The sequence below is a fragment of the Monodon monoceros genome, unplaced genomic scaffold (assembly GCF_005190385.1).
Source record: "Monodon monoceros isolate NGI ecotype Baffin Bay Population unplaced genomic scaffold, NGI_Narwhal_1 Super_Scaffold_16, whole genome shotgun sequence".
Taxonomy (NCBI): Eukaryota; Metazoa; Chordata; class Mammalia; order Artiodactyla; family Monodontidae; genus Monodon; species Monodon monoceros.
In genome coordinates, this window is record NW_021703772.1 from 66,770,116 (window position 1) to 66,786,142 (window position 16,027).

General features: G+C 36.7%; 1 protein-coding gene across 4 annotated transcripts in view; it reads left to right on the forward strand.

Moving 5' to 3' along the window:
- Nucleotides 1-13,870, forward strand: part of SLC38A11 (solute carrier family 38 member 11) — a 52,469-nt gene extending 38,599 nt beyond the window's left edge. For 3 of the 4 annotated variants that reach the window (XM_029225671.1, XM_029225672.1, XM_029225673.1), the window contains 3 exons: nt 1,743-1,855; nt 4,928-5,059; nt 13,472-13,859. In XM_029225671.1, coding sequence (XP_029081504.1) covers nt 1,743-1,855; nt 4,928-5,059; nt 13,472-13,765 — 539 coding nt within the window. In that variant the 3' untranslated portion in view covers nt 13,766-13,859. Of the gene's footprint in view, nt 1-1,742; nt 1,856-4,927; nt 5,060-13,471 lie in introns of all 4 variants that reach the window. The other variant, XM_029225670.1, reaches the window with a different exon arrangement.
- Nucleotides 13,871-16,027: the final 2,157 nt, after the last annotated feature.

Here is a 16,027-nt window from a genome sequence, read left to right on the forward strand (position 1 = left end):
TGGTGTGTGCCATTAGAGTGCAGTAATGAAGTGACCTTGAAAATCTTGATAAAAAATGTTTCAAAACATTGCCATGTATCACTATTGCTACATAGTTTGCAAAGACAAATAGCCTGTAGGCTCCAGTCTGCACAGGACCTTGGTTTTAAACGCCTTTTCTATAAGACATAAACCCTTTTTCTTAGTCACACCTTCCTGGTGTTTTTATCATTAGTAATTGTGCAGATATAATTAAGTCTTTATATAACAAAGCTGACAGGTTGGTTTTGGTTTTGGTTGTCTGTTTGTTTGGTTTTTTTTCTTTCTTTTCTAGCTATAATTCCCTAAAATACACTTAGACTCAACCTAGAATAAGCTGAGGTTGTTTCTTCAGGCCATTTTGCCTTAGGCAAATCTAGTCTTGTTTGCGCACACTGCATGCTTCTTTTCCCTTTCATTACATAAACTCCAGCTTGTGAGGCAGTGAGAACTCTACATTGTTCTTGAATTTCCCAGTGACTTTTGAAAAGGTACAGGGCCTGTTTTTTAGTGGAGGTTAGTGAACAGGGAGCTTTGGGCCTTTTTTCTCAGAGTGTTGGAACCCTTTCAATCAACCTTGGATGAACCTCTGCCACTACTGCTTTGTGATTTAATCTCCTTCTGTCCAAAAGGAACACTAAAAAGTAATGTACATTTACTCCAATTAACAGGGGGAGGGGAAAAGAGTCACTTAAAGTAAGTCTTGGGAAGAGGCAGGTCATTTAGTCTTTTAATGAAAAAAAAAAGTACAGAAGTATTATTATTTTGTTTTCTTTGTAAACAGTGTGGTAGTGTGTGACTTTTATCTAATTTTCTAGTCAGTCTCATCAAAAAATGTGACCAACATTTTAAAATGTAAGCATGTTATATTTAGGAAATAAAGTCTGAAATACTCTTTGTTTCTATATTGGGAAACTTTTTGCTCACATGATCTGTGCCCTCATTAGATCCCTGCATTTCCTCACAGGTGTCTAAGAAAATACAGTCTCTAAATAAGAATTGGTTCAATGTATATATGGTCCATCGTTTAGTTTGGAACTAATTAAATATAATACTCTGCCTGGGAAATAACCATATTTTCACAGTTTTGAATCAGTGCATTTACCTCAGACTCATCAGATAACATGGAAGATAATGTATGTTTGGAATTCCTTGCTGTGGCCCTGAGTTTGTGATTAAACTCTATAGCGTGATATACAGGAAATTCAGCTCCCTACATGTACTAGTCTACTGTTCCTTTCAGGATTGTCCTTGATCTAAGAATAACATTTCAAAAGGAAATGTGTTTATTTTAACAGACTTTTTTTTTGTTGTTTAATAATGAAGTCACTTACTTACCAGAAACAAAGACCAGAAGCAAGTTTATAAAACCAGTGCACAAGAATTTAGGGAGTTAATTCTGGTGTAAGAAGACAATGGATAAAAGTATTTTTCAGAACTTGGTACAAATATAAGGCTAATCTTCTAAAAACAAACACTGAGAGTAAGAAAAAAACTATTAGTGATGAATTTGCTTTCAAGTGGAACATGTGCTACTTTTAATACCCATCAGTAATTATATAGTTTTTGAATGCAAAAGTTATGTTTAGATTTGGCAGTCTATTCTATTAAATTAAATGATGTTTATGTAGCTTCACTTATATAATAAATATCCAATATCTCATTTATTAGATATTTATCTCACCAGTATCTATTAAATAAATCTATTTTATATTATTCTCTAGGAGACTTATTTGAAAATTATTGCAGAAATGATGACTTGGTAACATTTGGAAGGTTTTGTTATGGAGTCACTGTCATTTTGACGTACCCGATTGAATGCTTTGTGACTAGAGAGGTAAGCACAACTTCTTTCCGACACTTTACCTAGGTCATCTCTCTACTGCTTTAATTTGGGGCGATTTATAAATCATTTGATTTTGCAAATTCCCAAGTGCATGACAAGTAATATAATGTATAAAATTTTCTCTTTTAACCAGTTTAAAGATAAATTCATATTCAAATGTTTACAAGATATTTTTTCAAAAGTTGGATTTGAAAATCATGTTTGGTAGTTTAGTTTATATTAACGTAAGTATAAATATTAATACAACTGCATTCCAAAGTGAATGCCGTTGCGGAGCACAGGCTCCGGACGCGCAGGCTCAGCGGCCATGGCTCACGGGCCCAGCTGCCCTGCAGCATGTGGGATCTTCCCGGACCGGGGCACGAACCCATGTCCTCTGCATCAGCAGGCAGACTCTCAACCACTGCGCCACCAGGGAAGCCCTATTTTACTCATTCTTACAAAGAAATTAAGTACTAAGGTTTAAAACATGTTTTACAAAATTGTTTTTTGGCTAAAATGTTTTATAAGTCAACATGTTTTACCACAGGACAGATTTGATGAGTTTTATTAGTTTTAAAAAACTAAAATATTTTATTTTTCATGAAAACCCAAAATTCAATTTAAACCATTAGTTTTACAGATATATTTTATTCTATATTTATAAATGTTTATGTTTATGTAAATATAAAATAAACATTTCTTCATTCATAAATTTATAAATATGTTTATTATGATAAATAAATATATTTATCTATTTATACTTATATACCATATAAAATAATAGAGAGTATATTATTTACTTATATCTGTATATTCAGATATTTCACTTATGAAGTCAACTCCAAGTTATGTTATATAGCCCACCTGAATTTGTAGAGGAAGATTTGGTAAAAGAGAACCAATTCTTTTTGTGTAAAATTGGATAATGTGGCTTGTCAGGAATCCCTTATACAGTATGCTAAAAATCCACTGTACCATTTAGCAGAAAAACATGATCCTGCTTCATAGTGGTTCTTTCAGGAATCACACTGAAAAGGCTTAGTCTTAGGATCTATTCCTAGAGGCTGTTTACACAGTGCACCATGTCAATGGGTCTAATGTGTGAAGCGAAATGCCTACAGAGCTTCAAATACACTAACTAATGGGCAGGCTTCTAGAGGCACACCAGTGCTTACCTTATGCCACTTCTGCAGATAGGGAACTGCACAAGGAAAAGGAAAAGGAATGAGGAAATGTCCAGCACTATGTATATCCTTTGCAGTTATCACTTGTCCTCACTTACAAATGTACAACTCATAGGCCAGCTCTCCTCAAATATAGAGAGCAGTAGACTGAACCTGATGAATATTTTTTTAAATTGAAGAGCCTTTAAAATTTTTGCCAACTATTGTTAGATGCCGGAAATGGTTTTATTTTAGTTTCTGCCCAGTACTTTAGGTTCAAATCTGATCTCTAGATCAGCAGTAATAAATGGTGCATTCTCATGTGGTTTCTGGTGAACTGCTTGTGGTCTGTCAGAGTCACTCCACCTGTATAGCTTATGTCTTCAGTACTTGGAGCTTGTGTTTCCTTTCTAGCGGCCGTGACAGGAAGACAGAACTGAACCAAGATCTCTGCCATGGTAGCAAATACTAGGCAGAGGAACTTTGCATATACCTCACCCGTTCACTTCCTTTTTCTTTCTCTCCTTTCTGCACACACACACACACACACACACACACACACACACAAATATACAATTGGCCTAAATATAATCAAAGCTGTTTCTATTCACAGGTAAAGTAGCCAGCCAAGTACAAGGGTGCCACAAAGCCAGTCTGTGCCTAATAAATACTCTCACTAGCCTGCCCCACTCAGTGATCTTCATCTATAAGAATGAACTTCAAATTAGATAATATTTGGAAGGACATTACCAATTGTAAAACCATAAATGAGTAAGAGTGATTAGTACCCCCATTTAATTATTAACAGAGTTATGGCAGTATCCCGTCAATGGGGGACTGTTACTCAACTAGGAATGCTACTTATCACAGTCATTAAGGTCCCCCAGCATCTGACCCTCTCCCACCATTTCCAATACTTGTCTCATGGTTCTTTTGCATAAAGCTACCACCCTATTCAGGCTGTCTCCTCCTTGTCCCCCATAGGTATCTTTACTGTTCTTACCTCTTTGCTCTTTTTCACACTATTGCCTTGGTCTATAATTCTGTTCTAAATCCCATCCATGTTTCAAGTCCTACCTCAAGCCAAGGTAGGACAAGCACATTTCAGGAATACTGTAAAGCCAATTACTCTCAGGGAATCAGATCTAGATAACTAAAGCACTGTCTAGTTCTGAATTGTATTTGATCTTTTTAATCTGTCAAAAATTGATCGCTATTTGTTTCATTAGATTGGTTGGATCTCTCCAATTAGGATGTTAATTTCTGAGAATAGGAATCATCTCCTAGACATTTTCTCTTAGCAAGTCAGTAAATAAGTAACTGTTGATCGATTTCCTGATCTGAGTATCAATGGAAAATGGTAATCAACTCTTCTCCATTTTTGTTGAGGAAAGGCGAGATAAAATAGACTTGGCTTGTATCAGATAGGATTTAGATTATATGAAATTAATTTCCTGTTAGTAAAGGATATTACACACCCATTATTATTAAAGGATATTGTGCTAACCCCTTCCTTAGAGGTCATTCAAATAATCTAAATAGCATCTGTAGTTTGTGTAAGTGGTAACCTTGTTGGCCTCAAGGAGGAAGGATAAGGTAACTTCCCAAGGTCTCTCTTACACTTGAGAAATATATTTATTCACACATTAGTATGCCATGTTCTGAGTCTGGAATGTAATCCACTGCCTGTCTGATAGTTCAACAAAGAATACTTGTTATTGATATGTGTGTGTGTGTATGTGTAAATACTTTGGAAACGATAGAGCATTCATTCATATGGCTTTGGCTTAAGATTTGATTGATTGCCTAATTGGTAGTATTTTATACAGTCCTAACTACTATAATATAAAATACTATCTTAATAAGTCCTGCACAACTCTGAGACTCCCTCTCTAAATAATCTGTTTATATTTGGCAGGTAATTGCCAATGTGTTTTTTGGTGGGACTCTTTCGTCAGTTCTCCACATTATCATAACAGTGGCTATCATTACTGTGGCCACACTTGTGTCATTGCTGATTGATTGCCTTGGAATAGTTTTAGAGCTCAATGTAAGTACATTTAAAGATTCTAAGAATCCCTTTTAAAATAATGTTTACATTTAACATGAGCTGTATTTTCCCTTAACAAAGGTGTCACTTTCTAAAGTGGAATGAAAATGTGTTTGTTATATTATAGTAAATATTTATAAAGATGATATTGTGTACTTTATAGGACTACATTTTTAGAGCAGTGGTTCTCCAGTGGGGGAAATATTGCCCTTCCCTCTCCACCTGCAGGGGACATTTAGCAATGTCTAGAGACATTTTTAGTTGCCACAACTGGGTAGGCTGGTGCTAGTGGTATCTAGTGGGTAGAGGACAGGAATGTGGCTAACCATCCCACAATGTGCAGGGTAACCCCTACTACAAAGAATTATCCAATCCAAAATAGTGCTGAAATTAAGATATTGGTTTAAAGGACATATTTCATATTCTGTTTTCTGTAGAACGTACATATTACTGAAAATAACAATAAATTAAATGGATCTGGAAAGTCCTATGCAGAGTGAAGATAGGTCTAGAGAGATTAATTAAAATATGTAATGAAGAGACTTATATCCACACCCCACATTCACTTACCCTGGCGCAAGTTCTTCTTTTTTTCTTTGAAGTATTTTTTTCTCCCTCTAGACTTTACTTTGTAATCTCTACTGCTGCTTCCCAAATCTAGGTCCTCATCATATCACATCTGAATTAGTACTGACGTTTTGCTTCAACTAGCATATATTTAAGCTCTGCTTCCAATTTATCACCATCCTGCTTAAAAATCTCCACTTTCCTACCAACAAGCATAAAATCTGTTGTCTTTATGATCTGACCCCAAACCTTCTATGGAAAGTTTTTTACCATTAACTTCCCGGAATCTGCCCTCAGCTCTAGTCGATCTTATTTTTGACCTATGAGTAAGCCATATTAATTCTTTCTTTTATCCTTTGGCTTATGTTTATTCTTTCCTGTAATTATTATTTCCCTTTCCTTTCTGTGCAAATATTACAAAGATTTAAAATTTAGTGCATTTTCTAAGTTGTTTATTTGTTGATCAGATATATATTGAATAATTACAGTTGACCCTTGAACAACATGGGTTTGAACTGCACAGGTCCACTTGTGTACAGATTTTTTTCAATAAATATGTACTACATGAACCTCAGTTGGTTGAATCTGCAGATATGGAGGAACCAAGTATGTGGAGGGCTGACTATAAGTTATACACGGATTTTCGACTGCTCAGAAACCCCTTAACCCTTACATTATTCAAGGATCAAGTATACTGTATTCCACACAACAGAGATACAAGGATGGGAGGAAATCAGAAAGGATCCATGCTATCATGGAGCTTACAATCTCACAAATAAAAATTCAGCTGCTATATAGGCAATGAAGAAAAGAAAGAGGTATAAATAGACTCCTAAAAGACATTTTTGAGAAAAGATTGACAGAATTTGGTAACCAATTCAACTGGGAGGACAGGGGGCTAGAGGGACACATCAAGAATGACTTCTTGGGATCCAGCAATTCCTCTTCTGGGTATTTATCCAAAGAAAAACAAAAACACTAATTTGAAAATATATATGCACCCTGAAGTACATGGCAGCATTATTTACAGTAGCCAAGATATGGAAACAGCCTAAGTGTCCATCAATAGATGAATGAATAAAGAAGATGTGGTATGTATATACAATGGAATACTACTTGGGCAAAACAAAATGAAATCATAGTTGGATCCAGAGTGTATTATGCTAAGTGAAATAAGTCACACAGAAAAAGACAAATAGTGTATTATCTTACTTATATGTGGAATCTAAGAAAGATTTAAAAAAAAACAAAATGAAAACAGGTTCATAGATACGGAGAACAAATGAGTGGTTGCCAGAGGGGAGGGGGAGGGGGGTGAAATAGGTCAAGGAGATTAAGAGATACAAACTTGCAGTTATAGAATAAATAAGCCATGTGTATGTAATATACAGCATAAGGAATATGGTCTATAGTACTGTAATAACTTCATATGGGGACAGATGATTTACTAGACTCATTGTGGTGATCATTTTATAATGTATGTAAATGTCAAATCACTATGTAGTACACCTAAAACTAACATAATATCGTATGTCAACTATATGTCAGTTTTTAAAAGTGACCAAAAAAAAAAACGAATGACTCCTTGGTTCTACTTTGTGGAAGTAGGATAATGATGGCATTTGGTAAAACATGAATAGAAGTGAATCTACCACTTTAGAGTCTTTCATCTTCCCCTTCTACAGTCCTAATGAAATTTCTACTCAGAATCACACCACTTAGCATTTATCAATCATGCCCCCACAGGGAGGGCAAGCTTTTCAGATGGAATCCCAAGTTATCATTTACTCACTCCACTGAGAGTTAAGGGGAAGGTGAAGGTATTATTGTCTGTGCCCGAGACACTGTTCCCTCCAGGTGCCATTTGGATTTGAAGGTCCAGGCAAAGGTAGTGGAAGATTCAGTCAGGAACACACTATTGGGAATTTTCCTGCATCAGAGTATGTGGAAAGTAGGGAGTAGGCAGCTCCCCTGAAACCGCATGGGACTAGGGAAACATCTATTCCATTAGCAATGGAAAGAAGGCTCATAGGAGAGATGGATCATTATCAAAAGTAACTTTTACCTACATCCTAATTTTGCATAGGCCAAAGGCTAGTAGGTTCACTCAAAATCATTACATGTTCCAACCTTGGTCTACATAAAGGGATGACTGCTACCTAAATGTGCTAACTTGATTTATGTATTATCTTGTATCATGTATTGTTTGGACTGTCCATAAGCTTGCCTTGCCTACCTATGTGCAAGCTCTTTGGAGACAAGAATGGTACTTCGCTGCCTCCTCCATCTTCCACAGTATATAGCAGAGTGCTAAGAACACAGTGCTCCAATTACTGCATGGGTGATTGCCCTTGGGAGCACTGTTGAGGAACTATTTCTACAAATGCCCCTGGACATAAGAGACATTCTTAGTGTAGCACCAGGAAATTAAGTGTTACAAAAAATTGTTGGGGTTGACAGTAATGGTAACCCTCTAATTATGCTGAGGACATGATCGGCATGACTCCCAGCTCTGTTATTTCTTATTTTGTGAAATGTCTCATTTGAGTTCGCATGTTTGTTTGTTAGAATATTGTAGGATTGTCATATGAGAGAAAATGTCTTTATCAAGTGCCTTGCCACTCACTATTTTGATAGCCTAAGAATGTTTTGTTCCCTTTAAGTTAAGCAAGCATACACATACTGCTTATGTTTCAGGAATGATATATTTCTGTAAATTTGACCATTACTTTCTGTTAACTGTGAATCTCCCTCACACTCACACAATAAAATTATAAGCACATAATCACATTAAATATTCCCGGTTATGCTTATGTTGAAATTTTTTGTGGTTAAGACAGAATTCTGGTGTTGTAGTCAAAGAATAATATTTGGTGAATATCTGTTATAAAGTCAAGATCTGAGCTGGCTTGGAGGACTATTTTTAAAAATTTAATACATGATTCTTGGGCTTCCCTGGTGGCGCAGTGGTTGAGAGTCCACCTGCCGATGCAGGGTATACGGGGTCGTGCCCCGATCCGGGAAGATCCCACATGCCGCCGAGCGGCTGGGCCCGTGAGCCATGGCCGCTGAGCCTGCGCGTCCAGAGCCTGTGCTCCGCAACGGGAGAGGCCACAACAGTGAGAGGCCCGCGTACTGTAAAAAAAAAAAAAAAAAAATGTAATACATGATTCTAGATCCTTAGAATTTTTTAAAACCTGGTTATATAAACATTCATAAAAAACAGAGTGTTAAATTGTCATGATCTAATAACTCAATTACACTAGTTTTAAAGCACTTTGTAGGAATTCATAAAATCTAAGATCTCCATTCTCTTCCAGACCACTTGAGTGCATATTTTTCCAGTCAACAAATGTCTTTTGGTTAGCACAATATCATAGTCAGGTCTTTGTTCAACTCTGTTTTGTGTGGGCATTTGTCTTGTTTCATAAAGCCAGATCAAGCATCATTTCTGTCAGTAATGCAAGCCAGGTCACGCAACACTTCAGAAGTAGCTAAAGCATGTGGTGTTCCCCTTCTGAGCAACATGTAGTGAGCATAGTGTGAGCTAACATGTAGGGAGCATTTACTCTGTGCCAAGTGTTTTGCATGCATTATCCTCTTAATCTGTATTAATTGTACAGATGAAGAAACTGAGGCACAGAGTGACTGGAGTGATTAAATAGGTCACACTAGTTTTTTTTTTTTAATTAAAGTATAGTTGATTTATAATAGATTACTTCCAGGTGTACAACATAGTGATTCAATATTTTTATAGATTATATTCCATTTAAAGTTAATATAAAATAATGGCTATATTTTCCTATGCTGTACAATATATCCTTGTAGCTTATCTATCTCATACATAATAGTTTATATCTCTTCATCCCCTTCCCCTATCCTGCCCTTTTCACCTTCACCCCTCCCCACTGGTAACCACTAGTTTGTTCTCTATATCTGTGAGTCTGTTTCTTTTTTGTTATAGTCACTACTTTGTTTTATTTTTTACATTCCACATATAAGTGACAACATACAGTATTTGTCTTTCTCTGATTTATTTCACTAAGCATAATACGCTCTAGGTCCATCCATGTTATTGCAAATGGCAGAATTTCATTCTTTTTTATGTCTGAGTAATATTTCTCTGTGTGTGTGTGTATGTGTATGGATACCACACCTTCTTTATCCATTCATCTGTTAATAAACACTTAAATAGGTCACACTAGTTTTAAGTGGTAGAATCAAGAATAAGTAGAGGGCTTCCCTGGTGGCGCAGTGGTTAAGAATCCACCTGCCAATGCAGGAGACACGGGTTCAATCTCTGGCCCAGGAAGATCCCAAATGTTGCAGAGCAACTAAGCCCATGTGCCACAACTACTGAGCCTGTGCTCTAGAGCCCGTGAGCCGCAACTACTGAGCCCATGTGCCGCAACTACTGAGCCCATGTGCCACAACTACTGAAGCCCGCGGGCCTAGAGCCTGTGCCCTGCAACAAGAGAAGCCACGACGAGAAGCCCACGCACAACAACAAAGAGTAGCCCCCACTCGCCACAACTAGAGCAAGCCCGCTCACAGCAACAAAGACCTAATACAGCCAAAAATAAAAACAAATAAATAAATTTATTAAAAAAAAAAGAATAAGTAGAATATGGACCTTTACAAATGAGATGTGTAATAGAATCAGACCTTCAACTTGCAAAGTTAGGGGAATGCTGTTACTTAGTATAACTAAAATAATACAGAATAAATTATTCAGGGTTATATTAGTTATTTAATAAAAAGCAAAACCCCATTTAGAACTTAGCTTCTCTTTTATTTTATTGTTTTCATGGCAGCAGACAATGACATATTTTCCAAGGCAAATGCACCCTCAATTTTAAAGGATTCATTTCAGAAACAAATAAAATAAATGTAGCTTCCATTCTTGGTAATAAGAATCCAGCATCTTGGCACTGACGTTGCTCTTAGAGAGAAGAGGCATCTGCAGTAATTGGGTCCTATGGGTTTCTACGTGCAGCAGAGCAAAGAGAAGAGATGAAGCAGCTGGTGCTTGTGGTCAGAGTAACCAGCCCAGCAAGCACTGTGTGCAGCTTACAGTGGAAGAAGGACAGCAAACCAGTTACCCAGCAAGAGCCCACATACAGAGTGAGGGAGCCATAGTCCAAGCTGCCAAAGACCTGTGAGCTAGAGTTTCTTTTTAAGGTATAGGAACACATTTCACGAGTCCAAATTGATTACAAAGTAGAAATTTTCAATATGTATAAGCATTCTTTTATTTAGTTTTCAGCTTCCTTGCATAAATGAGAGGTTTCTATTCAGGTAGGAGAATTCAGATACTTTTCCAATCTGTATTGCCCGTAAAGATCTTCAACACTTTCTGTTATTTCCCTCTTGCAAACTACAAAATGCGCTGGCATCTGTGGTGTTATTATCAAAGGATAGTGCTTTCCCCCCACCCTTTATAATTAAGGCTATATTTTCTTGTCTCTTTGATAAATTGTTATGGTATTTATGTCCTGTCAAGAAATTTCAAAAATTATCCCAAAGCCAGTGGTGTAACCTCAGGCAAGGCTATATTAGATGGATCAAATTAGCTGGACTCATTTATAGGGAATAGAGCAGATGGAACTGTTCTATCATTTTACTGATGATCTTAGGTCCTAACAACAACCTCTAGCAAGACGGAGCTCTCAAATATTAGGAAAGTAACCGCTATCAAGACAAGATACTCAACTGGACTTCTTCCAGTACAAACATCAGCTATACAGTTTTCCCACTAATTCCCACTACTTTCTCAACCCTTAAAAATAATGGCATAAACAGAACACCCATTACTTTGCACTGCCCAGCAAGTTAGGTTTGGAAGAGTCCCAAATGCTGACTGATGACAGCTTCTTAGCAGCAGCTGGTGGCAGTTTTCATCCTGATAGCACTTTCACACTCCACAGTTCCAGATGAAGTAGCTTCACATGTTTGTTCCTATGAAGAGAAGAGACTCTGTCTCTCTCTCTCTCCACACACACACACACACACACACACACACACATACACACACGCATACATATATAATTGTTTTCAAAAATTATTTCATAGAAATCAAAGGATAATTATTATAAGCACAGATTGAGTTCTACAGTATTTTTTATAACTTGAAAAACATTGTCAGTTTCAAGTGACATGATGGAGCCTAAGGAATCCATAATTCATTTAACTCTGGCCATATGAAAACTAATCCTTTATATGCTGTGTACCTTTGTAGGTAGTCATTTGTATTCATGTGCTATGAATAGCAAAATTATATTGTCCATATATTTTAAATTAGAATATGGTACCTCTTAGAATTTTCTCATTCTTATATCTCTGACTGTAGAAATATTTTCCATGAAGTGTGGTCCCTTCTATTCTTCCCCAGATTTTTAGATGCTTCCTGGCTAGTCTGACTTCATAATTTGTCCCCCTTAATTGATATTTCTCCAGACTTTTGCTGTTTTTATAAAAATTAAAAAGTTACATTTTTGAAATCATAGTCGTATATTTCTTGTATGAGAGTAGTAATTAGTGTAAAATACAGTAAACTTAGTAAATGGTGACACTGAGAAAAATCTTTCTTTTAAAACTATTTTTAAGGTTTAATCTGTTCTTTTATCATCCAATTTCAAAATCAGTTTTCTATGATTTTTCCCTAGGGACAATCTACCAAAATAATGTGTCAAAAGCTTTCAAACCATAGTGATAGGCATATAGTGTTTCATTATACTATCCTTTCTACTTTTCTGTATATTTACAAATTTCCATAATAACTTTTTCAGGTATGGAAAATATATTTTTTATGGAAAGCTTCTTTTGTATTCTAAACCATATCATATTGGTTATTGTGTGTTTTAAAAATTTTCTGTTTTATGGTTTAAGAAAATATCATTTGTCATATGTCATTTGTCACATCATATAAATATATTTTGTTAATAGTATGTGTTATGTTTTGTTTAATATATAATTAATTTTTAACATAATTAGAAAAAATATTACCTAAAGTGCATTAAATTTTAACATTACTTTATTCACAGAGTTACTAGTGCAGATTTGGCCTCCTCAAGGGGAAAGTCTCTTTCCTTTGAAGTCAGTAACTCTTGGTCTTTTTATAATAGACAACACCACTTCCCATAATTTTCAGTCTAACATTCCTCCTCAGGTTGGACTTATCCATAAGCCAATGTGGGGGAAGGGTGAATGAGTCATAGTTATTTAGTTCTGCTGTCAATTTTCTAGGGTAATTAATGTGTTTAGTTTTACTTGAAAGAGGATTTAGAAATGCTACTTCATGCTAAGTACCCTTAGGGGTACAGTTTTCCTTTCTCATACAGACAGGCACCTACTTTCATACAAAGTCAAGAAAAGAGGAGAGGAGAGATAAGACGTTATGCCCTATATACACCTCCCAATAGTCCCCTTTTGTACACAGCTGACAAACAGACGTCTCAGCTTTGAATGGCATAATAGATAACCAGCAATTTGAAATGAAGAGTATAAGGAAATACGATGTGACTGAAAATATGGGAACTTTTAAGTGTTTGCCAGGAGTCAGTCTTACCATCTGCTTTATTTTATATTATTTTCTGATTATTATTTAAGCCTGATATACTATTATATTATTTTGCTTTTCTCATTTGTAAATATACCATCAGTAAGGGAAAAACCTATTCCTAAGTCTTTCTTGGAATTATTTTTCTTTCCTCTGTTTGATTTAACTGAACATATCAAACTTTTAACATGCATGATGACAAATACATTTTGTAAATGTTTTTTAAAAACTGTCCAAGGAACGCTCCATTCAGTAACATTATCTTATTTCTTGTTTTGAATACGCAGGGTGTGCTCTGTGCAGCTCCCCTAATTTTTATCATCCCATCAGCATGTTATCTGAAACTGTCTGAAGAACCGAGGACACACTCAGATAAGATTATGTCCTGTGTTATGCTTCCCATTGGTGCTGTGGTGATGGCTGTTGGATTTGTCATGGCCGTCACCAATCCTCAAGACTGCACCCACGGGCAGGAAATGTTCTACTGCTTTCCCGACAATTTCTCCCTCACGAACATCTCAATTTCTCATTTTCAAGTGACAACACAACTTTCAATTTTAAACGTCAGCATCTTTCAGTGAGTTGCGTGCTTTAAAAAATAGGTATTTTTCATAGACTTCTAAACTGTGCAATAACATTCACACATGTTTTAGTCTCTATATTATAAAAGTATTACTTTGGCATTTATCAAGACTTGGTTTTTCTTTACTCTTTAGTCCAGTATAAAAGATAAAAAGGAGGGAATTCCCTGGCGGCCCAGTGGTTAGGACTCCACGCTTTCACTGCCGAGGACCCTAGTTGGGGAACTAAGATCCCGCAAGCCACACAGTGTGGAAAAAAAAAAAAAAAAAAGATAAAAAGGAAAAGAAAGTTGAATGTATTTTATCTTAAACTGGGACGAAATAATGTTTTGTTCTAATGACGGGGCTGCGCTAATCTTAAATGCAGGAGGAGCAGTGAAGCCTGTGGCATCTGCTACCAACCTCCCAAAGCAGTATTCTCTTATTTAGTATGTGAGCCAATATATTGTGCTGTAAAATGAGTAGATGATTGTGGGTTGCAATTTTGTGTATGTGTCCTTTATGAGAAAAATACATTTTTTGTCTTAAAAGAAGGACTCAAAGGGAAGGAAAACTCAAGACTATTAAAGAGGCTAGATATCCCAAGAGCAAAGTGAAGCTGTCCGTTATGATTTCAGCATCATCCCTTGTTTAGAGGAAAGTGAATCCCTGGAGAAATGAGTAAAGTCCTTCACATGTTACAAAGCGTGACTAACAGACTAGGTATACAGAGCAAGGTGTGTGAGGGAGCAAAATTACCTCGCAGTTTTGATCCTGTGGGAATATGATGGTGGTGCCATTAAATGAATTATAAAATGGGGGGAAACCACAAGTTGTTCTGAGGCACAAGCTTAAAGAGATCAGTTCTGCATCAGCTTTGGACCCGTTGAATGTGAAGTGCTGGCAGGAATAAGCAACTGGAAGCTGAACTTTCAGACTAGAGCCTTGAGAGAAGAAAATCAGGGCACAAAAGAGGCAGTCTCACTACTCTGGGGGGTCCTCAGAGAGATTCTTGGGCACTCTCGTTGACTAGATTCTCCAGAAGCAGACAGTAAGATGGAGTTTGGCATTCGGGGTATTTATTAGGGATTATAACTAGTGGGACAGAGGGGGAAAGCAGGATCAGGTGGGCAAATGGAACTGCAGTGCAGGCTGGCAAAGCCTCAGCCAAGTCCATAAGGAGTCTGGAGCATACGTGACCCATCAGAGTTGTCCCAGTTCAAATGCAATAGCCAAGTTTTAATACTGCTACTTCCATCAGTCCTTGAATGTGGGCAGCTCTTTGCAGCTGAGCAAACCCTAAAGGGACTGAGAGCTAGAGGTGATCTGCTGGTGGCTGGGACACTAATGCTTCCTTGTGCAGGGTCTGGGAGGCACAGCTGTGTTCGCCACAGCTGGCCTCAGTTTTTAATGAGAATATTTTTTTATATCTCTTAAGGAGGATTTCATGTTTTCATATCTATGACAATCTTTTAAAAGTAACAAGAAAATTTGGGCCCATCTGGATGGCTACCTTAAATCAAGTAGATTTAATTTCTCACCTTTTCATCTGTATTTCAGTCAAGTTGACAATCCATAGTACTGTTTTAATTGTCAAATAGTGAGAAAATATCACAAACAGAGAATACACACCTGACGTATCTGTAAAAATCACAGGCCAAAAAATAAATATTCCCACAGGAAGTGTAAAAGGGATAGTTTCACAGCAGTTTGAATACAGACGTGGTGAAAGCTGAGTTGTCATGTGACTAATAATAAGAAAGGCCTCTTGAAAGCAAAGGAAGCTGCCCCTTAGCCGGCAGGGCCGTGCTCAGGCTTTGCGTGGTAGCATTCGCTTCAACAAAACATCATCCGGGGCACTAAATTAATTTAAATTCTATTGGCTGTATAGTTTTTCTGTATTTCATTTGTAGAGTTGTGTTTTTTATAGTTGGTTAAGAATCATAAGGTGATTTGTGTCCATTTTTAGATCAATACATGTTTTGGTAAAATGCTTATAAAAATACTTTCATTCCATACTGAGGGAATGTAAGAAATTTTTGCAGCAGTCCTTCTCTACATTACTCAGGACTGAGAAACACTGACCTACATAGTTGTTAGATAAAGTCATGAGAGAGGAGATTTCCAAGGGTGTACAAAGAAAAGTACGTCAAGGATAACGTAATTTAGTACTTAACCTTCTATTATCTTGTACTCTTGCTATTGCTTCAGATACATTAACCTTGATTCAAGTAGGTGAAAAGCTCCGGGTAAGAACTGAGTGCTGCATTAATGCCTAATATA